The 22,961-nt window shown below is 33.8% G+C and overlaps 3 protein-coding genes across 6 annotated transcripts; 2 read left to right on the top strand and 1 right to left on the bottom strand.

Moving 5' to 3' along the window:
- Positions 1 to 45: 45 nt before the first annotated feature.
- On the bottom strand, positions 46 to 7,403 carry LOC122395690 (MOB kinase activator-like 1). Of its 2 annotated transcripts, XM_043393482.1 has the most exons (6): positions 7,203 to 7,403; positions 6,168 to 6,540; positions 5,116 to 5,282; positions 4,819 to 5,046; positions 4,585 to 4,748; positions 46 to 4,510 (listed from the first exon to the last, which is right to left on the bottom strand). In XM_043393482.1, the coding sequence occupies exons 2-6, from the start codon at positions 6,179 to 6,181 to the stop codon at positions 4,430 to 4,432; spliced, it is 654 nt and encodes a 217-aa protein (XP_043249417.1). In that variant the 5' UTR covers positions 6,182 to 6,540; positions 7,203 to 7,403; the 3' UTR covers positions 46 to 4,429. The 2 variants fall into 2 exon arrangements, with proteins under 2 accessions (XP_043249417.1, XP_043249418.1); XM_043393483.1 differs by lacking the exons at positions 6,168 to 6,540; positions 7,203 to 7,403 and having other exon boundaries at positions 5,116 to 5,296.
- A 183-nt stretch (positions 7,404 to 7,586) lies between these two features.
- Positions 7,587 to 13,419, top strand: LOC122395653 (heterogeneous nuclear ribonucleoprotein H2-like). 2 transcript variants are annotated; one of them, XM_043393419.1, is made up of 9 exons: positions 7,587 to 7,674; positions 8,583 to 8,850; positions 8,962 to 9,105; positions 9,899 to 10,037; positions 11,187 to 11,359; positions 11,451 to 11,644; positions 11,758 to 11,877; positions 11,964 to 12,063; positions 12,149 to 13,418. In XM_043393419.1, the coding sequence occupies exons 2-9, from the start codon at positions 8,592 to 8,594 to the stop codon at positions 12,232 to 12,234; spliced, it is 1,215 nt and encodes a 404-aa protein (XP_043249354.1). In that variant the 5' UTR covers positions 7,587 to 7,674; positions 8,583 to 8,591; the 3' UTR covers positions 12,235 to 13,418. The 2 variants fall into 2 exon arrangements, with proteins under 2 accessions (XP_043249354.1, XP_043249355.1); XM_043393420.1 differs by lacking the exon at positions 7,587 to 7,674 and adding an exon at positions 8,004 to 8,125 and having other exon boundaries at positions 12,149 to 13,419.
- An 802-nt stretch (positions 13,420 to 14,221) lies between these two features.
- On the top strand, positions 14,222 to 22,890 carry LOC122395601 (multidrug resistance-associated protein 5-like). Of its 2 annotated transcripts, none has more exons than XM_043393296.1 (24): positions 14,222 to 14,714; positions 15,452 to 15,546; positions 15,606 to 15,755; positions 15,823 to 15,981; positions 16,049 to 16,196; positions 16,295 to 16,528; positions 16,613 to 16,786; positions 16,870 to 17,017; positions 17,105 to 17,253; positions 18,150 to 18,260; positions 18,749 to 18,891; positions 18,966 to 19,424; positions 19,502 to 19,628; positions 19,698 to 19,843; positions 19,930 to 20,057; positions 20,117 to 20,304; positions 20,400 to 20,676; positions 20,769 to 20,922; positions 21,000 to 21,128; positions 21,223 to 21,499; positions 21,575 to 21,740; positions 21,887 to 22,070; positions 22,154 to 22,346; positions 22,431 to 22,890. In XM_043393296.1, the coding sequence occupies exons 2-24, from the start codon at positions 15,467 to 15,469 to the stop codon at positions 22,695 to 22,697; spliced, it is 4,191 nt and encodes a 1,396-aa protein (XP_043249231.1). In that variant the 5' UTR covers positions 14,222 to 14,714; positions 15,452 to 15,466; the 3' UTR covers positions 22,698 to 22,890. The 2 variants fall into 2 exon arrangements, with proteins under 2 accessions (XP_043249231.1, XP_043249230.1); XM_043393295.1 differs by lacking the exon at positions 18,150 to 18,260 and adding an exon at positions 17,632 to 17,742.
- The last annotated feature ends 71 nt before the right edge of the window (positions 22,891 to 22,961 follow it).

Below are 22,961 nucleotides of genomic sequence, written 5' to 3'. Positions count from 1 at the left end.
TTCCTCTTGCGGTCAAGTTTGTAACCTGATGGTAACGTTGCGAGTGACACGAAAATGGTAATGGGGCTCGAGAGCCCCAGGGAAATAGGCTGGAAAAATACATTGGATCTAAGATCTAGTCGAATACCTCGTCTGTGGAAGAACGAAAATTACAGGACAGATGTATCTGAAATTTATTGTAACTATCAAGGTAACGTCAATGTATACAGAATCCACATTCTGAATACACATCAATTATGCATTTTATTATCCGTGAGTACACGGATTCGTTCAATATGTCGTGGCGAAACCATGGTAAACTAAGGTACATCTGTTGGTAGCATAATGGCTGAGAGTATTCTTACATCGGAAAGAAATTGTCTACTGCCAAAAAGTGTCGATACTTTTACGTTTTTACATCAAAATACAATGTTATTTAAATAAAACTATTTTTAAATAATTCGTAATTGTATCTTCTGATTTACTTGTTACCCCTACTACCTTAACAAACGTTAATCTATGTATTTCTGTTAGATATGCAGTTTTATTTTTATGGTTTATAATCGAATTAAAATACAGATGCATCAAGCACATAGATACCCGTGTGTTTGAGGATTCGTAAAATAGAGGTTAGGAATGTCCGAGTACGTGCAAATCACACGGATTAAAATATAAGTACAATTAATTACCCGGGTACGCGTGCATTTTGATATCCCATAAGGTTCCAGTACGATTTTTAAACTAAAAACAATGAAATATAACGAGAGTGCAAAGAACGCAACGTTGTGTCCTGGTTACGCGTCAGCTTCCGTTTATTTGAGAAAAATATTATTTACATTGCACAGATATATATGTATATGTATGTATATCACCAGCGTTATTAAAAAACGAATGGACAATCAGTTTTCTGAAAGCTCTTTGCACGACGAAAGCCATTTGAAAATTAATTTCGAACATAAACTTGTCTTGTTATGAAGGTATTCTACTGTAAATCTTTTAAACAATTGGTTTCTTTTTTACATTCGCTCGAAAAACAGTTTACATGTGCAATATCCTGTGTCCAAATTCCTTGATCCTTTCCTATCTTTTTAGTTCACAAAAATGACAAAAAACATTCAAAAATTGATAACTAACTACAGTCAAATTCGTCCTAATTAAGAATCAATTAAGAAATGATGATTATTTTACTTTGAGAAAATTTCAACAAAATAAAGTTGTATAGTTGTTTGCTTTGTTTATAAAAAATACGCGTTTTACAGTAGTATACCCCCATTAACTTATCTTCTTTCTTTTCGTATTACTTCTGCGACCTGACCCCAAATTTTTGGACTTCGAATACAGTTTTACACGAGCGTTTGTCTGGTTAAAAACGAACATATTTTCTGTTGTAAATAATATTAATAATTAAGATCATTATTGTATAATTTCCACAATTTTCCAACATTTCTTAATTCGTCTTTCTTTTAAATTAAAATGAAAGACTCGTGTAGTTTTGTAACTAATTGTAAAATCTCATTAAAAGGATTAAAATGGTTCGATTAGCATTAAACAAGAGCTTCCAGCGATGCCCAGCATATACCCGAAAAGAAACAAACATAACGTCGACGACAATTCGATCCTCGAAACTATTCTCTGTACCAGTGGTCTGTTTACTAAAATATCGCGTATATTTTTCCCAAAAAGAGAACAGTTTCTGCGACAGATCAGTCGAAAACGTAACATACCGAGTTTACATTGTGAAAATATCCGAATGCTAGGGATGATCATTTAGCGCCGTGACATGGTACGTATACGTGTATAAATAGCAATAATAATATTAATAATACTAATTGTAATTCATAACAGTGTTACTGCGTGAAATAACTTCTATAGCAAACACAACTATTCGACGAGGTCGCTTTTAAAAGACGCAACATCGTTTCTTCTGCGAGAAAAATGTATCTACAAGGTACAACTCCTGTTTTCATCCTTAAGTACTGAGTATAATCATTATCGTCGTTACGAGCTATTATTATTATTGTTATTACTGTTTGTTTATACGTTTTACATTCAGCGCACCTGTAAACACCATCATCATTCATTAAAAAAACCCCATCGTCTGGACCTTTCTTCAGTTTCCTTTCGTACCTACTTTCTTTCCCCTTCCGCTATCGTCGATAAATATCATCGTTATCAAAGCTACTCGTTTTACGATCGTTTATAATAAAATACATTTATATTAGTCCTGGACCTCGTAAAATTTCTCATTGATCCTCTCGCGATTGACATCAAATAGTATCACATGAATTACATACGGTGTCACGATACGTTCAACGCCGATCGAGAAAACAAATAAAATTCCTCGTGTATTCGGTCCTCGGACGCTTAAAAATATATCATTTGTTCCTACGCTCGTTTCAAATGCAACATGCACATTTCTTGTGTGTACGCGTGTGTAGATAGAACGCCTCGTGAATTCTTTTTAATTTCCAACTTCGCGTTTACTGGATCGTGATATCCAGACTGCTGCGAGACAAATGTTCCATGAAATAATTATCAAGTATCAAGATATTGTTGATCTATGGTCTTGAAATTACTTTGAAAAATGTTTCCGAGTTAATATTAAATGCAAAATTAGAAACATTGAAAAAAAGAACAAATTTCGTTACGTTTAAGCAACTGTTTCACATGATACTCCGTCTCGGGACACTCTGAATGGAAGTAAATTCGTTTCCAACAATTAAAAATGACAATTTTTCCACCCCCCCCAACGCGAAGGCGAAACGCTTTTACGTTTCTTCTTCTTTCTAAACAATTGCAATTTATATCGATAGCAGTACGAAGGTATACTTAAATTCATATCTCCGCATAAGCGTTGCACGTTACGTGAAAATGCAAAACTCTGATCATCACAGCAAAGGGCAGAGTGTGAACAGAAAAGTATTTCTATCGTTACAAGCGGATACAATGCGTCCATTTAATACTTGAATGCAACGGTATAGCTCGCCACGAGTGGAAACAGTAAGCATCTTTATATATGCATATAAAGATATACTATATATATATATATATATATGTATATATATATATTAACATCTCATCTCCTATAAGCGAGAGAATAAACATACGTTGCTGAACGCGCTACAAACGAATATATCCTATTTGATATCTCTATCAAGTTGCTCTTAATAGCGAAATGTAACCCATGAGAACGTGTACTGTTTCGTAAGTACACACGTCGCACGTGTTTATTATATGTATGCGAAAAGTTTGTCCTTTCCATTCTTCCTGGGATACCCTGCATCCATTGAGAATTAACTCTAAACCGTGAAATCATGACTATCTCCGTGAATCGATGATTCCGTTCTCTAAGGGAAATGCCGTCAACGCGCGCGTCAATTTTTCACATATTCAACAAACAAACAATTTCTAGATAAAGATGATAAAAATCATCAAACATTTTTTCCAATAATACGACGTAAACGGCTTAAATATAATATGCTTTCTAAAATAGAACAGACTCAAAACTCACTCGTATAAAGGATAAAATGTAGTGCGTATAAAATTCCTAAGTCTATAAATAGTTTCTATTAAGCGCTTAACACGATAATCGTCTAAACTAATTACATATTATGAAGTAATATAATAGCATTATATTAACTTAATAATTTGATATACCAACAATGTGCAGTATCGTAATATAAACATTATTATATTCCGATTCGTTCAACTCATTCGACAACGAAGACGCAACGTTTTGAACTGTTTCTAGTTAAAAATACGATCGAGAGCATTCTTTTCTTTTGTTTTCTCGTTATCGGATAAACCAGCTTATCGCTCCGATCATGGAAAGCGACGATACTTTTAAAGGGGTAATAGAATTGTGTAACGCGATAGTTCAGATGGAATATCGAATGATGAAAATAGAAGCGCAAGACCGAGTATCATCGTTGTTTGAACAGTTTACAAAGCTATATCTGTTCTGCAGCCGATATGAATTAATCTCTTCGTGTATGATTCACGTTGACTTGCACGTTCTCCAGCTTGAGAACGTTGTTGTCAACCTCGATTAATTAAAAATATTTCACTTTTCAAAACATAAAACAATACGAGTACTACGATGCGTATCGGATGTATAACTATTTTACAAAAGTCTACATTAGTAATCTTCACCCTCTTAATCATTACCATAATGTTACCGTTTCCGTTTCGTAAACAGCCAAAACATTAGCTTTTTTTCGAGAATCATTTTCTGCTTAATAAATCCGTGGTTCGTTATGAAACATATATCAGTCACTTCTCTTCTCGTAAATGAATAAAATGTCGTATGATCAGCTAATCCTGATTCGAGGCAGTGATCGCGTTAGCAATGATTGGGTTAGTTAAATATAACATGCGCAGTTACACGTTTGTTAAAAGATAGCACGGGTGAGATTCTTTGGAGGAGTTTTCGGATGACGATTGAGATCATTCATCGAGCGTCTTTCGCCGTTAATTTCTCTATTAATTCCTGTAACGGCGCTAATTCTCGTCTCTCTATCAAATTGAATTCCTATAATAAACAAGGAGAGAGAGAATAATAATTAGAAATTCTTTTTAAAAATTCATTTAACTTTATTCCCTTACCTGAACAAAAAATATAAAGTGTTTGAACGATGTATTTAAATGTGCCTCCTCGCCGAGCTGTACAACTTCGCTAAAATGTTGATGGTAGATATGAGCGTATACTCTGAACAGCCGTTTTAATATTGTCTTAGCAATGGACAAGAAATTTTTTGGAAAAGGGACACCTAGACAATGAAAACTTTTGTCAGTTCTATATTTTAAGTAAAAACAGTTCGACAAAACAATATGGTTTACCAATTTTTGAAGGAAACAATGTTTCGTCGTCTAACTGATCCTGCACCCATGTCATTAAATAATCAATATATTTTGGCGCTGAACATTTAATTGGTTTCTTGACAGTATGTCCATCAGCCCAATGGTATTCGTATTTTGGTCCAGCGGACATGATGGGACAACTTTCTTCTGTACAAAATTCTGTGATGGTGCCATACAACATGTTGATTTGATTGAAAAAATCAACAGCTGAAATAATAAATGATTAATGGTACCATTGCAAAGAACATAAGCGTGTTTGTATAATGTTGTACATACTGTTTACCGCAACCCATTCATTTAAATCTTCACCCTCTGGAAGCATAACCGCGAGTCTCAAATTCCCAGAACCTAGGGTAGCAGCTGCATGTTTCATCAAGTCATATTGATGAGTTCCTTCAGGAATATTCTTCTTTGGCTTAAAGGTTTTTGAAGACCTGCTTCCGCTTAACAGATCCATGAAAACATTTTTAACAACAACTTCAAAGTATATTACAAAAACTCATTTTGTACCGACAATGTCAACGACATTGAACAACGATAAGGATCACCAAATTTCTGCTTATATTTAGTTCTACATTTATTTAAATACATACAAATTGCATGGCAGTTTTATAAACAATACAATTTGCACAACAATGAAAATAAAGTAAAATTCCCGTTGCATTTTATTAAAATTCAGTGGATTAGATTTGAAACCAACGTAAACTGTTTACTATTTACTAATTGGGAGCCATCTTTCGTTCAGTTCTGATTAGGGCGGATATACGGAAATCGATCGATATCAATCACGATTAAAGACGTTGCAAAAAAAAAAAGGAAAAGAAGAAATAAATTTTACTTCCGCGGCACGATTCGCTGATAATGAATGTCCGTGCGATAAATTTGACGTATGACGAAACAGAGTACGAGTGAAAGCGATGAAAAAAGGAGAGGGTAAAAAACCATACGAGGAAAACGATGAATTTTTTAAAGAAATCGTGGTATCGCGCTATTTTTAGGTATTCGCCGATTGGTCGATCGCGATGTACACGAATTCGAGCGGAATGGGTCGGGAACCCAAATTAGCCGAGCTTAGGCAAGGAAATGGAACTGACGGAGGCGATTTCTGTCACTATTTGAGACAAATTACCGATGCTTCTACGCTGTCATTCGTCGTCAGCGATTAAGTTTAACGATATAGCAAACGACAAATTCACGGGACGCTACGGGCACCTGCTTATTCGCTGTTTTCTGGCGCATACGATCGAAACGGAATCACGAAAGCGTACCGGGGGTGGGGAAAAGTCGATTTTCACTCGAAAGGAAAAAATAAAAAAAAAACAACTTACAATAGGAAGCTCATTGTGCGCTCGTGCGATGACCTGTCGCTGATATTCGATTCACGATTATACACGGTCTTCGCGTGTCGTCGATTTTCTTCGGGCCGTATAACACTATGAAGTTTAACTGTGAACGATACTCCTTTAAATCCACCATACACTTTCCACGATTGTACGATAGACGTTTTGTCAACTACCTTCTCCGCGATCCCTCGACTTCAATCGTTCTACTGCCGTACGGGACAACACCTTTTTAGATGCAGTCACGACCTCTGCTTGGACGTGACCGCAGACGCATCAACCACTTTCGTTAACTTTACAATTTACAACATTTTACTGTACACGATATCTTCGTCAGAATTTAACATCAGATCATATGATTCTAATTAAAATACAATTATCTAAATATTTTATTATATGAAGAACAATCAATATAATGGGACAAATTATTGTCGTAGATCGACATTTTGATAGGTTTAGGAATACTCGGTAAAACACGAATTGGTGCTGTGCGAGGGGAAATTACCAAGTCTTGCTTTCCCTTCGTCGTCACAGTACGCTTGTAAATATGCTGTTATTTTGAACTTTGTAATAAATATTTGTTCCATTAAAAGAAGCAATCGAACAAGTTATAACAACATTTTACAATTTAACGTATTGATAATCCGTAATTTATTATATAAGAGAACTTTTTCGTTTGAAAATCAACAGTAAATTGTGTATTAAGTTGTGCACAAACTTCATGTAAACACTGCTACATAAGGCATTGTATAAGTAAATGTTTACATCTGAAACACTGAGTTTAACTTTGTTGCTACAACATGGTGCAAAACTGTATCAGTGAATATTTCTTATTAGAGGCAAAGAAAAGAAATTTCGTAAATTTAACAAATTATTTATGATACCTTAATTCGCACGAAATGTTCCTATTATGTTTAATTTTTCTAAACTGTAATGCTAATAGCAATAAAAAATGATTTATAAGAAACTCGTGGTTACTGATACAGTTATGCTCTTTACTATAGTATAAACTAACTTCTTTACCGCACTCCGAAGAAAAAAGTCAAGCGGATTTAAATCGGATGATCGCGGAAACCGCAATTTTGGTGCAAGACGTTGACCTATCCAACGCGATCCAAACATGCGATTTAAAAATTGTCGCACCGATGCACTAAAATGCACGGAATCTATTACTACATACGGAATAATTGTATTTCAATGCTCTTTGTAAAGACATAATCACACTTGTCTGCACCTAATATTTTAATAAATAATACACCAGATATAACAAAGTATAACGGAGCTACGACATAACTTGTACTTACACCGTGAACGAAGCCCGCGCGACTGTTACGTAATAAGAATTTCTACTGTGGCAAACCTCGCTGAGCATGCGCACTAGAGCTTCGTTTCCAAAGCACGTCATCACTTAGAAATCTTATTGGTCAATTTAGGCGCATGCGCATGGAAAATCGGTTTCACAAAAATTGGCAAGTGTCGCCTTCGCAAAACATAAGTAAGTATTTTACTGACAATAATATCTAACTTTATGAATATAATGTAATTCATTGAATAATTAATAATGCGTAGTATTTAAATTTCTTAAAAACTAAAATTACTTAAGGTATCCAGTACATTCGTAAATTTTGAGGTACAAATCTACATCTTTCAAGTTTCTGGCATCGAAAACTGTAAAGACAATTATTATTGAATACGTCATTACGTTAAGGTAGCTGTGGATAAAATATAGACTTTTGTACATAGTAAAATACAAAGAATTCTTTATGCAATGAAATTTACGTCGATATACGTAATATCACGTTGATTTTGTGAGCCAGCCTTAAGTAACGTTGAAACGGACGCCATTTTGTTGGTAGTTTTGTAGAGCGTGGTGTTGGCCGACCGTTTGCTGTCAATTGAAATTAATTTGTAATTTCTTCTGTTTCGTAGTCCGATACGAAAAGTCTGTAAGTATCGGCGGTATATTTAAATTTCCAAAAACAAATAAATTTAATTTGCAGAAAGCCTTTAGTAAAATATTAGCGGTATTATAAATTCTCCTATAATGAAACATTTTTTTTCCAGAAATTTTCATCCTACTATGCTTTAAAATTTTTGCGTTTTCCTTTCGTGTATTTAAACTGTCTACGTTTAATAGTATTAAATCGGATGGCACATGTCATCATACTTCTGTTTATTATAAAGTTTTTTGGTATGCCTATGACCTTCAGATTTCTGAACTGGTGTTCTTTCAAAGAACCATATTTGTAATAGAAATATTATTTAACTGAATTACACGTGATGAAGTAGTTCTAAGAAACGTAATTCATGATAAATAATGACGACCGAATAATGTTCATTTTCATTTATGCTGGTATCTTATAACTCAAAGAAAGTATCGAACTATATTTGCATTTATTTCAGATTATAGTCATGTCAAATGGTAGCGGAGATAACGACGATGATGGCTATGTCATCAAATTACGTGGTCTTCCATGGTCTACCACTGTTGATGAAATTATGAAATTCTTTGGTGATTGCTCTATTTCAAATGGTAAAACTGGTGTTCACATGACCATGTCAAGAGAAGGCCGTCCTAGTGGAGAAGCTTATGTAGAAATGGATACACCGGAGGATATACAAAAGGCTTGTAAAAGAGATAGAGATCATATGGGTCATCGTTACGTAGAAGGTAAGCCGTGTACAATGTTTGGATAACTAGCTAATGCAAATGTATTAAAAATACTGTGAGTATTACAATGCTTAAGAATGTTACTAATAGAGTTTTCTAACTTGGTTATAGTCTTTAAAGCAAAAAGGGGTGAAATGAAATGGGTAGTCAAGAGAAATGGTTTTAATCTAGAAAATGCTATGGACGATGGTTGTGTGAGACTACGTGGCCTGCCCTTTGGATGTTCCAAAGAAGAAATAGCACAGTTCTTTTCAGGTATTTTGTACACCATACATGAGTTTGTAGTAGAACTATTTTTTTATTATAATCTATTATTAGAAATTCACTTAAACCTTGTTACAACCAACATATCCTTATTCTTTCGATCAAATTATATCCCTCTTGTATGATTTTTGTTATTTAAATGAATAGTCTTGAACCACAGGGACCAAATGCTTTTGATGGTTATATAGTGTACATGTATTCCATGGTAACTGAAAACAAACTAACATTATTTTATTTTCCGTTTTGTTGTAGTATAAACATAGGTACGTAAAATTATAATAATAAGAAAATCCACGTTAAATACATCTTTCTTTTCAAGTGCAAGGTGTAAGGTGTGTAATAATAAAATTTATTTCCTACATACTGGCTCAGTAATTAATAAATTTGAATTCCGAAATTGGTTTTATATCCGTCTCGAGCACTGTCCCTTTGTTTCGTAATTATCAAACAGCCTGAGTTAAGATTTAAGATTGAAGGCTAAAGTTCCTATGTTCTACTAGCCCTGGACTGAAAGACTTCCATTATGATTTACATGTGCTTCATATTTTATTTATAATATACCTTTGTGTTTTGAAGGCAGTACTTAATTCTTAACTTCGGCACAGTACAAGTTTTGTTGAATTTGTTAAAAGAAAATACATTATTGGAGCGAGACATTTTGCACGTATTGTGCAAAGGATATTGAAAATCTTGCTTCTTTATAAGGGTTTTTATAAACTGACGATACTTTAATTAATAATGGGTGTTACGTTACAATGTCGATGTTTGATTATGTGTGGGTCAGGGTTGGAGATATTGCCGAACGGAATTTCACTACCGACAGACTACACGGGCCGCAGTACTGGGGAGGCTTACGTTCAATTTGTTAACAAAGATGTTGCGGAGCGCGCTCTGCAGAAACACAAGGAAAAGATAGGACACAGGTGGGGCACTGACGCTAGCTGGGTTTGGGTATACTTATGACTTTTCAATATCATTTTATGATTGTAGTACATGTAGGTATATAAATTTTGTTAGTAAATAGCGGGAACAAGTTATTAAGCAGATGCAGTTTCTTTATTACATTTTTAACGAACCGAGAGACGTTGTTCTTAAAATTGATATTCTATGAATTACATCATTAAATGTTCGTTTACTTATTGATTTACATTCATTAGAATAAATATTTTGAAGACATTCGAGTAGCATTTAACAAATTGATAGCATAAAGAAACTGCTTCCCTCTGAACACAAAAAGGAAGTTAGTCGTTCGTAAGCGAAAGTACTGTTGGCCCAACTGAAACCTGTGGGTGGGTGCCGGGCGGGAGGTACCCCCTTACGTCGTCATCAAATCCCATGGGAGGTGGGTAGGGCTAACCCAGGATGGGTGGGCGCTACAGAGGTAGTAATCATCGATCTAATTTGGCACAACTGTTTGACAATTGCACAATTGTACGTTTTATGCAAAAGAATAATTTCAAGCTCAAAGGCTTTGCACAATTTCAATAAATTCACTAGTAACGTTACAGCTCGTTATTGCACGGAAATAATTTATTGTTATGATAGTTTGATGTTTCTTTTAATGGTATCGCTTCTCTCGATACAAGTATCTGTTTATATTTTATTAAATTGCATAAAGTGCAATTGTAATTGTCATATACCTGAAGATCATCAGCGTCTCACAGGCTAGGGTGACATAAGTACATCAGAATGCAATGTCACCGTGGGAGGGTATCTACAGATGTTTAATAAATACGTGGAGGTGTAGTATGAACAGTTAATCTGTTACAAAATCTTCAGTATGGATTTTTTCTTCGAATCATTTCTTTTTTATAATTACACAGTAATCAAGTTTATTCCTGCTACGAGCAGAATCTTTATTTCAGATTCGTATTTCCCATTTATATATCTCTCTCTCACTCTCTCTCTTTCTCTCTCTCTCTCTCTCTCTCTCTTTCTCTCTTCGTACAAACAATCCAAACTTGTGATCATTGATATTTTTGTATCGAACTTTCCCTATTGGAAGGCAGCCGAATATGAACGGCGGTAATGTTGATATATAAATTCGAATGATTTATTACCAATCTTGACAGATACATCGAAATCTTCCGAAGCAGTTTATCCGAAGTGCACACTAGCATCGGACCAAAAATGCGAGGCGGTCCAATGGGTGGCTTTAATCAAAGACCGGCTCCCTATGATCGAGGTGCCCGTTTCGGTGGAATGAACCGTTTTAGTAATAACGGCAGAGGTTCCAGAAACAGAGGTAATATATTTATCATCTTCCTACATCGCAAGAAAGGGGAAACTAAAGTGGGAAATCTTGTATTATATATTATTATTTAATACATGTATAGATTTTGATGGTGGCCCCTGGGGAAGTGGTAACAATTTTGATTCCCGTGGCGGTAGCATGGGTATGCGAGGTGGGCTAGACATGAAAGGTGGAAACTTTCGAGGAAGCGGTGACACATGGGGTGGTAATTCTGGCATTCACAGTATACATATGCGTGGTTTACCATTCAAAGCTACAGAACAAGATATAGCCGATGTAAGTCTTTAAACAAAACTAATGAATTTATTACAATTTTTATCTAAGCCATTATTGGAGCAGAAAAATTGTTTCCTAATATTACTATAATAAGTTTTATTATTTGATTGTAGTTCTTCAGACCTATCGAGCCATTGAATGTTAGAATTATTCTCGAAAATGGAGGTCGTCCTTCTGGAGAAGCAGACGTAGAATTTACATCTCACGAGGAGGCTGTTAAAGCTATGTCAAAGGTTTGTTCATTAGATGTTAATGTAATCGTTACACAGATTCTTATCCATCAAACTGTTTGTTTTATTGTTGCAATCTTGTATTATAGGATAAGAGTCACATGTCTCACAGATACATTGAATTATTCCTAAATTCAACTGGTGGATCGAGTGGAATGTCATTGGGTGGTATTGGAAATTTCTGCGGAGGTATGTTTCTATTTTTAAGTATCTTATTATTTATTTATCCCAGTTTCTACGCTTTGATAAATATCGAGGTCTTCTGTATTACTAGGTTTGGGTAATAACTTCAGGCCCGGCTACTCTCCAAACAGAGGTTTCAGCTCTCAGCTAGGAGGGAATAATTATAATAGTTTTTGAGGTCGGATGTCGCGTTTCTTACGCTATCGACGATAAAATGTTTCGTAAATCAAACTTTTATCACACTGAATTAATATCGTCACAATGAAACTTGGTTTCTGTGTTGCGTTTAATTAGAAACTGATTAATACTATTTCACTACGTTTTATGAAGTACATACACATATTAATCGTAAACAAAACGTAAAAACTTATGTTTCGGGTCTAATAACGCTGAAGTATTATCAGTGGACATTGATTAGTTAATTATATTTAGAAGATAAGTTCGATTGGCCAGAATTCATTATTATGTTTTACTTCGTCTTTCTTTCATTTTCATTTTATTTTTACGAAAACATTGAATGTTAAATTACATGCGTTTCAGTTATTATAAGTATAGATCGTTTCGTAAAAGACACTTTATATAAATTTATTAGTTTAATTTCGTTTTACCGTATAAAGATCTAAGTTAGGAAAATCATTTGATATTTTTTTTTCTTTCTGTTTCATCGTTTCGATGCATTGTATATCCGCTGTTTCATTAAAAACCTCACAAAAAGTGTTCCAAATTCTAATGATATCATAAAGTAAGAATATTTATAAATTATCTAATAAAAGCTTCGACAACAAGTTATTGGCAGAGTTAGGAATAATACGTTTGCATTCGTGCAGAATATAGTTTATATCGAATGCAAACTATCATCGGCAATTATTTCATACTGTAATATATTTATCTGAATAATAATTCACAGTTATATTTACATAGTTTACGTTAACCTTATCAAATACGATTCGTCTGAAAAACATAACGAGAACTTTGTATCTCGTTTTAATGGCATACAAGACCCACGAAGGAGAATAGTTGGAAAATTTATTCAGCATGTATTAAAATCCTGTTGTACGTTATTCCATTCTTGGCATTTACAAAAGATATATCTGCTTTCGAACGAGTCAATTTTACTTGTAACGGTTTTAGCTTTACAAGTCCCTTTAAGAATATTTACTTCAAAATGCATGTAATATTTCACTGTGTACAAGTTAACAGAAGATAAAATGCTCCGTTATCTTTTATTGTGAAAATAAATGTTGTAAACAATGTGGGAATACCTGTATTCGTTTAGGACCTTATATTTTGTACGAGAGAGAAACCTGTTTGCAAAAGATTAAATGTATTCTTAGAAATTATCTTGTATATGAAATTAATAGGAATGGTGTATGTTTGATGTGACCTGTGTTTTATAAAATATAACAATAAATACTATCTTCATAATTAAAGGTCTCTTATTGTGATATACATATACCCATTGACCCTAACTAAATTTATTTACACGTCATTTACACATACTAAATTGGACACCTTGGAAGACAAATGCAAACAAAGAAATATTTATCACAGATATTCAGTATGCTACACTATACAGAGTACAGTAATGTCGTCTCGCATAATGTTCCGTGGTTATCCCCACTATTACTTGAAACTTGTCATTGATCGAGCATTGGCGTTATCTACGATCATAGCTAATAATAGACATTATAATTCATGCGAAGAGTTACCCTCCCATGAAATGAAATATTAATATAAATTCGTATTATTATTAATTGAACGAAGACTTTCATGGACCAGTATACATATACATATATTCCATATAATAAATGTTTTATTTACATAAAGAAAAAAGATTAAGAATTGTGCTTTAACCGTGTAATTACATTTCGAAAGAACGTCCTGTAAATACGAATTAATCCTTTGCGGACGATCGACGTATGTAAGTACGTATCTATGTACATATGTATATGTATGTATATGCACAGCGTGGAATTATCAATGTGGCCGATGAACTCATATATGTATGCGTTTCCCGTCTGCAAATGTTGCTCATACATACATATATGTAGATTCTTAATATAAAAATGTTATTAACCCCTTATCGTACAATGACGAGTTTGAGTGAGTCTAAGCTCTTTATGACAAGTTTCACAATGATGAGGCTACACTTGTTAGGTTTTTGTATATCAAGACTTGTGACAAATTTAAATAATATACATTTGTGGAACTACTTGTAATTAAATCATACGTCAAAAAGTTTTGTGGATCATTGTATGCGACTAATATTTTTGTCAAAACTATGTGTCATCAAAAGCAATTATTGACGTTTCGGAACTGTCTTTTAGAAAAAAACATTTAATTGCTTCGTTCGATCTCGTTGTTCTCACTATTGTTCCCGATACGAACAAAAGTAACCGAATAGAAGGTCTACCTTCCTTGACAACGTCTCAGGCAATCTCAGCGTCGTTTGAATTTGAACTCGTGTGCGTGAGTAAGTAACTAGCCTAAAGCTGAGCAATTTAAGAGAACATACGCATAAAGAAAGGAGTCGGGTACCCTCGATGTAAATGGAGATTATTGACATCAAAAGTAATGTAATTCGAGTTCGCGTGAGGATCAGGCTCTGTATGACAGGACACAGTTCAGAATCAAAATCTATACTTTTAACGTAAAACGTAAGTAAATTTATTGTTTATGCATCAATTTTTATACGAGAACGATTACATTGTTCGTTAGTATAAAAATTAACTTTATTATCCTGAAAGATTTAAATGCTGTTATGAGAAGTGTCAATCGTTGACAGTTACACACAACCGCGTACTTTTAATAAAAGTAATGTCGATATTTTTACATTACTCGGTTGTTTCTGGAAGACAAATTCTCGAAAACATGGAACCGAAGGCACCGTCTCTCGCCGCTGCGTTAAGAAATCTCAATATTGTCAACAGAATCAGGTTAATTTACGGCCGCGTCGTGTGCGTTTAATGAATTTTTTAATTCACAATGAGCAGGCCGTACAAGGCGGACATTTGAAATGTACGTAATATATATTTGTTTGGTTTTACCGCGTTCCTATCGTTGATTAGAAAAGATTAGATTTCTTTATCAGAGATCCGACACGAATAATATTCATTACGTGCGTCGAGCGAATTGAAGCGTGTGTTGTTCACGGAACGTCTTGAATTGATCGAATTAATGTTTTCCCCTCTGGTTTAAGCGTCAACGGCAATAAAGGTAGTAACTGTATAGAAGAAACGAATGTACAACACGATTTTTATTTTTATTTTTCGAAAGCTAATAACAGCACGTTTATTGTAACGATAATCACGCGTGGATACGATTATAAATTTATTAGTTTGTAATTTAATTGTATTGCATTACTTAATGCTATTTCAAACTCTATTTATTACAGTACCAGGACATAGTCATGGAAGACAAGACTGAGGATAATGTTGTTATTAATGAACAAAGTGAGGATAACGAGATCCAAAATATCAATAGAGAAAGGTACAAGACGATAGCTTTTATATTTCTTGAATGTGTATAAGAAATCAATACTTTTTCAGATACAATGATTCTGATCAAGGACAGCATTTTCTACTTCCTAGTGCAAATTCACGTTCACCAAAAATAGCAGTAGAATATATTCGCAGGTCTAACATAAGTCGATATAATCCAGCTCTAAGAAATCTTATACCAATACGTCATGAGGAACAGTACGTATGGAATGAATCTATATTTTAAAAAGTTGTTTCTAAAGAATCTGTTTATTGCATATTTTAGGAATAAAGAAAGTATGCCAGCGGACAGTGCTGGATTATTTTCCTACATTTTTTATACTTGGATAACGCCATATGTATGGAGAGCATACAAGAAGGGTATTACCATACAAGATATACCACGTATTTCGTCTTATGAGTCTTGCAAATACAATGCACAGAGGTAAGCATATTATGTTAATGTAACTGGCAATAGAAAGATACGATTCAAATTACAATTTCATGATTAGATTAGAGGTACTTTGGCAAGAGGAGTTAAATAAACGTGGCCCGCATTCAGCGTCACTTGCAATCGTTGCCTGGCGATTTGTTCGAACGAGGATATGCATAGCTTGGTTCTTACTGATATGTTCTACGATTTGCGGATTTATAAGTCCTGTATGACATCTGTTTTTATCTAAATCGTTAGACTCTTCGTATCGTGTAAAAGTTGACATTATTCTCACGATTTACTTGATTAAATGTTTTTGTTTTAGATGATATTAATGAAAAAGGTATTGGAACGTGTTCAATCGCCGGAAGAGGATACGTGGGTTGGCATAAAATGGGCAGTATTGCTAACATGCTGTGATTTCTTAAGAATGCTATTTTTTACATGGACTTGGAATACAAATATTAGAACAGCGTTAAGATTAAAGTCTGCTTGTACTACTCTTTTGTACAAGAAAATCATGAGATTAAATAACCTTGGAAATAAAAGTTCAGGAGAAGTAAGATTCATTCGTTCGTTATATGAATATAATTAAGAATTCCTTTTACTCTGATTTATTATCTGTCATTTTTCATAATTTTAGTTAACTAATTTATTTACTAACGATAGTCAGAGGCTCTTCGATGTAATCATTTATGGACCTATGATAATTAGTGGTCCAATAATCATTACCTGCGGCATAATTTATATATTATGGATATTCAGTCCATTAGCCATTCTCGGAATATTCGTTTTTCTTATATTTTATCCTTGTCAGGTGAGTAACAAATTTTTATACCAATTTTCCTGTGTCTAAAACTACACTATTATAACGCTATAAATGTATGTTTATTTCGATAGTATCTTATTTCTCGCATAGTCGGATATTTTCGTTCCAAGACGGTTGTCATTACAGACAAACGAGTGAATCTGACGAACGAAATTTTAGAATGTATAAAATTAATTAAGATGTGTTCATGGGAGAAATACTTTAGTCATAAACTTCTTGGTATGCTTGGTATTTTTTAGAAACATCTGACAAATACTATTGTTGATTTTCATAATCCTTTAACGTGTTATCATCATTATCTTTCAGATATACGAAGGAAGGAAGAGCACTGGTTACATAAGATTGTATACTTTCAAAGTTTTGCTATTTCTTTAACGTCAGCTATACCTGTAATATCAGCAATTGTTACATTTTTAGCTCATTTATCTACAGGCAGTAGTTTGACTGCAGCTCAGGTATACATAAATCTTTAAAAACTGAGGAATTTATAATTACATTGTTATAGTTCAATTAAAAAATTCAACTTTATCATGAAATATGAACAGTTTGATATAACCAGTTGTTTAAAATCGTTTTGGAAAAATACTAGAATAATTAATTTCGAACAAGTTAACTACAAGTTAAAGGAAATTTAGAAAATGCACAAACAATATTTAAATCGCTAGGAGCTTTACTCCCTACAAGATGTTTAATCGTTTAAGTACTATAGGTAATCGTGAGAATCTATGTGAAAACTGCCAACTGCTCCTTGGCATAATTCACATGAGTAGTTAGTTCGCACGATTAAGAGAAGTACTTAAATGAATATATATATATATATATATATATTGCAGGCTTTCCCACTTGCAACATTTTTTGGAAATATGCTGAGACAGGCACTCGTCTCGATTAAGGACTCTACACGATATTTTATCGACGCTCGTATTGCTCTTAAAAGATTCAAGGTTTCAAAATTTATATTCAAGTTATGATTTAATTTGCAACTTAGAGGGTGGATTTTTGTATCTATTATTCTCGTGTATCGTGCATTAAAACTCTTCTTAATCGAAGTGTTATAAAATCGCTGGAAAAAAGTAACACGACTTGCACAAGAGTTGTTTTTATTAATAATATATACCTAACTTTTTAAGGGGAGTTTAATGTAATAGTAAGAGCTTCTAATCACAGTTGCAGGTGTAAAGGGGAAAGTGCTGCATGTCATGGAAATCAGTATAAAATAATTGCTTTCTCTCTTAATCCTTTCCCTTGTATTAATATGTACAGCACTATGTTCAGAGAACCTTTGTGTTTCATACATTAACAGTTAGTGATTTACATTGTCGTTTTAAACTATGATATATTACTTTTGCAGGTATTTCCCTTCGTATCATTACTCAATACTCAATTTCGTTCTTCTTTCATGTTTTTACAAGTGGCCTTAGTTAACATTGCTGAATCAAACATAGTATTCAACAGATTGCAGGTGTTTATTTTTGCCTATATTTGTTAATATTTACTAACCATAATAACATAACTATAGAATAATTTTATATGACACTATATTGCACATATAATAGTTGCATTGGTTATATAATTCTTATGGATTTAGTTCTATGAATAAGAAGTTGACGACCTAATTTGTAAAGCTTAAATTTGCTTTTATTGTACATTAGCTTTGCAAATTAATTCATTTTAATTGTGCCGCTTTGATGATTGTGCAATTATTTAATGTTCATTCAAACAGGGTGTCCCATATCGCATGTGGAACTCGCTTTGCATGTTAAACAAATTAATATAAATTTATGCTGCACCAATTATAAAATCAACATATTAAACGTTAAATATAATGCTTGCTTATAAGAAACTCTGTTTAAAATTTGTTTTTGGAGAATGCTTTTATTTAAATGACATATTAGTTTTATACCACTGTATTTTTTTGTACACCTTTAACAATCAGCGATATTTGTGCAGAGTGTATTGCTATTAGAAGAATATACATGCCATTTATCGAAACCAATTGTGAAATCAGAAGCCATAGCTATCACTAATGGTACATTCGTTTATGAAAATTCCACCTCATGCACTAATGAATCAAAAAATATCAATAAGAAGAAGTGAGTTTCTCTGTTATTAAAATTCTACTATCATTCTACTATCGATCGTTTCGTTAAAATGTTAACATTTCTAGAAAAATCTCATTTAACCAGAGGGAGAAAGTTGAATTGGAGAAACTGAATGCACCTTCTAACGAAATCCAATATGTGAAAGTACTTACAGATATTAAATTTGGAGCAGCAAAAAATGCACTGATAGGTATTTGTGGTCAAGTAGGAAGCGGAAAGACTAGTCTGCTGCTTGCTGCTTTAGGACAATTGAAACTTACTCGTGGACACGTTCTGAGAGAAGGTTCATGCGCTTATGTTAGTCAGCAGGCATGGATCGTTAATGCAACCCTTAAAGAAAATATATTATTTGGAAACCAGTTTGACGCTAAACGATACTATCAAGCATTGACGGTTTGTAATTTAAAAGAGGACATAAACATGCTACCGGGTGGAGATGAAACTGAAATTGGTGAAAGAGGTATAAACCTTTCTGGGGGACAGAAGCAAAGAATTGCTCTTGCAAGAGCAGTTTACGCCAACAGGTGACTATTTCATTATACCCGAATGGAAAGAATTATATATTTAAAAAACACTCACTGTTGGTTTTTTCTTATTTAAGAGATATTTATGTTTTGGATGATCCATTAAGCGCGGTAGACGTTCATGTGGGATCTTATATTTTTAAGAATTTAATTCTCGGCGCGCTCAAAGACAAATGTGTTCTTTTCGTAACGCATCAAGTCCAAGTAAGTTTTAAATAGTTGTGTACTCTGAACCATGGATAACTAATAACAATTATCCTTTATCGATTACAGTTTTTGAAGCATTGCGATGAAATCTTTGTAATGAACAATGGTAGCATCGTGGAACAAGGTACGCACAATGAACTCATGCAGTTGAAGAAAGAATATGCCGCGATGGTGAACAATGCGTTATTCGAAACGGAAGATAACACGAAAGAGTATGTGTTGTGCAAATTATATTTTCTGACCGTCAAGTTTGCGGTTTGAAGAATGTCGATTAACTTAACTTGAGTTTATTCGGTAGAAAGTCCACAACAATTACTGACATAGAAAGTAAGAATTTTGGAAACCATTTGAAAACGCAAATCGTAGGATCTAATTCTGATAACAATTACGAGAACGTAGAGGCATCGCAGAAAACACTTAAAAAAGGTACGCGTTAATTATTTATCCTATTATGAATTTAAAAATATTAAATCTAAATCGTTTAGGAGCATCTCTAACTACAGAAGAAAAGGTGGAAACGGGTTCTTTGAAATCGCATACTTATCGTACATATATAAAAGCTGCAGGTGGTTATTGCGTGGCTGTCTTAGCATTCTCTACACTTTTCTTAAGCGTTGGGAGCTCTGTATTTAGTACTTGGTGGCTAGCAACGTGGATCAAAGCTGGCGGTGGAGTAAATATCTTTCATATTTTTATACGTCCACATACATTATTGTTTTTTCCTTTTTTTAATACATTTCTATTTCATATTTATCCTTTCTTTTTAAGAACATTATCGATCCGGAAACTAATGAAACTATAGCATCGGACAATTTGAACGATAACCCTGACTTCGCCTATTATCAAAACATTTATGGTGCTTGCATTGGAGCAATTTTGTTCACGAGTCTGTTGCGTGGTTTAGTTATAACATATACTACGATAACAGCATCGACCACATTGCACAATAAAGTATTTAAAAAAATGATCGAATCCTCGTTAACTTTCTTTGAAACTACTCCCAGTGGAAGAATACAAAATATATTTAGTCGAGACATAGACGAAGGTACAAGTACTTTAAATGTAAAAATAATACTGTAAATACTGTTAAACGTAACAATAATTTCACATGCTCGTTTGTTATTCTTCCTGTTACAGTTGATCATTACATACCGATTTCTATAGAGAACATGGTGCAGAATATCTTTACTTGTAGCTTTGCAATTATTTTCATATGCTCGATACTACCATGGTTCAGTTTACCGTTAATTATTCTTGGCGCCGTCTTTTTCTATATAAGTAAAGTGTTCCGGTAAGGATGATAAATTTCTAGAACGATATCGCATAATATATTTCGTTTCAAATATATGAAAAGTAAACATTTTTTAGAGTAGCAATGAGGGATCTTAAACGAATGGAAAGTGTCTCGAGATCACCCGTTTTAAGTTTTGTTACAACCACTGTACACGGTTTGAATACGATTCATGCATTTCAGAAGGAAGAAGCATTTATAAACAAGTATGTTCCTTAAAATTGCATATACGTTACAGTCGTCTTTCATCGCATTGATCATCGACGACAAAGATCAGGTAATGGAGCTTTTATGTTTCAGATTCGAAGAGCTGTTTGATTTAAACAATTTGTGTCTTTACCTGTGTCAATCAGCCATGAGATGGTCCGCCTCGAGACTCGACAGTTTGGCAATCGCTTCTGCTTCGATCACTGCATTTCTTGTGATAGCGCTCAGAAATCAATTATCTCCAGCCCTTGCTGGCCTAGCAATGGCATACTCCATGCAAATGACGGGTGTCTTCCAGTACACTGTAAGATTAATGGCAGAAACAGAAACACGCTTTATAAGTGTTGAAAGAATAAGTTATTATTTAAGGGTAAGCAAATGTGTGTTTTATGTTACAACGAAACTGTAAAGTTTTCGAATTAAATGATAAATAACTGTGACGCAGACGTTACAAAAGGAAAATACTTTCGATAAAGCCGCTGATGAACCTCCAAACGAGTGGCCGACTCAAGGAAATTTGGAATTTCATAAAGTTCAATTGAGATATAGAAAAGACCTACCGCTTGTATTAAATAATATTTCATTTACTATTAAAGCTGGAGAACATATTGGTAAGCGTAACTTAAAATGTATTTTTCCTAGTGTTACTTTAAAGGCTGAACCTTCTATTTTAACAATTTTATGTTGAATTTCCCTGGAGATTCTTTTATACTAGAAAGCGGGCGAGTCTTTGCTTTGACAATTAAATGAATTTTAGGTATTGTGGGAAGAACAGGAGCTGGGAAGAGTTCTCTCATTGTTGCCTTATTCCGATTAGTCGACATATGCGCCGGAAGGATTAAAATCGATGGTGTAAATATAACTAAAATAAATTTGGACTTACTTAGAAGTAAATTATCTATAATTCCTCAAGATCCTGTGTTATTTAGCGGAACCATAAGGTAAGTATATCTAAAGGGTTAAAGATGTCATTCTGAAATTGTCTAAAGATTCTATTTAACATATGTAATTATATTTATTGCAGATCAAATTTGGACCCGTTTAAAGAACATAGTGACTTTGAACTCTGGAGTGTTTTAGAGAAAACTCAATTGAAAGAAAAGGTAATACTTATGACGGGACAATTGGATGCGTTTGTGGAAGTTGGAGGAAACAACTTGAGCATCGGTGAAAGGCAGTTGCTTTGTTTGACAAGAGCCCTTTTACGCAATACCAAAGTATGATATGCATTTATTTTGTTTGTTAATCATCATCGTGTTGGATGACAATTTGATTTCATAATTTATTAAATCAAATTATAGGTAATGGTGTTGGACGAGGCAACAGCCGCTGTTGATCCTGAAACTGAAGTCGCTGTACAAAGTACAATACAAAACGAGTTTTCAAATTGTACTGTATTAACGATAGCTCACCGTTTAAAGACTGTTGTTTCTTGCGATCGCATTATCGTTATGAAGAGAGGCCAAATAATTGAATTTGACGCACCGTCTATACTCCTGTCCAATTCAAACTCGGAATTTTCAAAAATGCTGGCCTCAGCAGACAAGTCCATGAATGAATCTTCTTGACTCTAATAGCATTAACAATAATATTATATAGAAATAATAAGTATTGACTATAAGTCAAAATTGGGCAAATTTTATTCACGAATAACGTTTAAAAAAATTTGTAATTTATGAACGAATTAACGAATTACCCTTAGATTTTAATTTGTTACTCCCGAATAGAACTTGCCCGACTTTGCTACAAATCGATAAGCATTTGTGCCACATTCATTTTACTACATTATTTTTTTTACATAATATATCTATAATGCATTTTACTATGGTATT

This window comes from Colletes gigas, unplaced genomic scaffold (assembly GCF_013123115.1).
Source record: "Colletes gigas isolate AHSC1104 unplaced genomic scaffold, ASM1312311v1 Colletes_gigas_Sc00006, whole genome shotgun sequence".
NCBI lineage: Eukaryota > Metazoa > Arthropoda > Insecta > Hymenoptera > Colletidae > Colletes > Colletes gigas.
The sequence above is the reverse complement of the archived record's forward strand: the minus strand, read 5'-3'. Positions and strand labels throughout refer to the sequence as shown.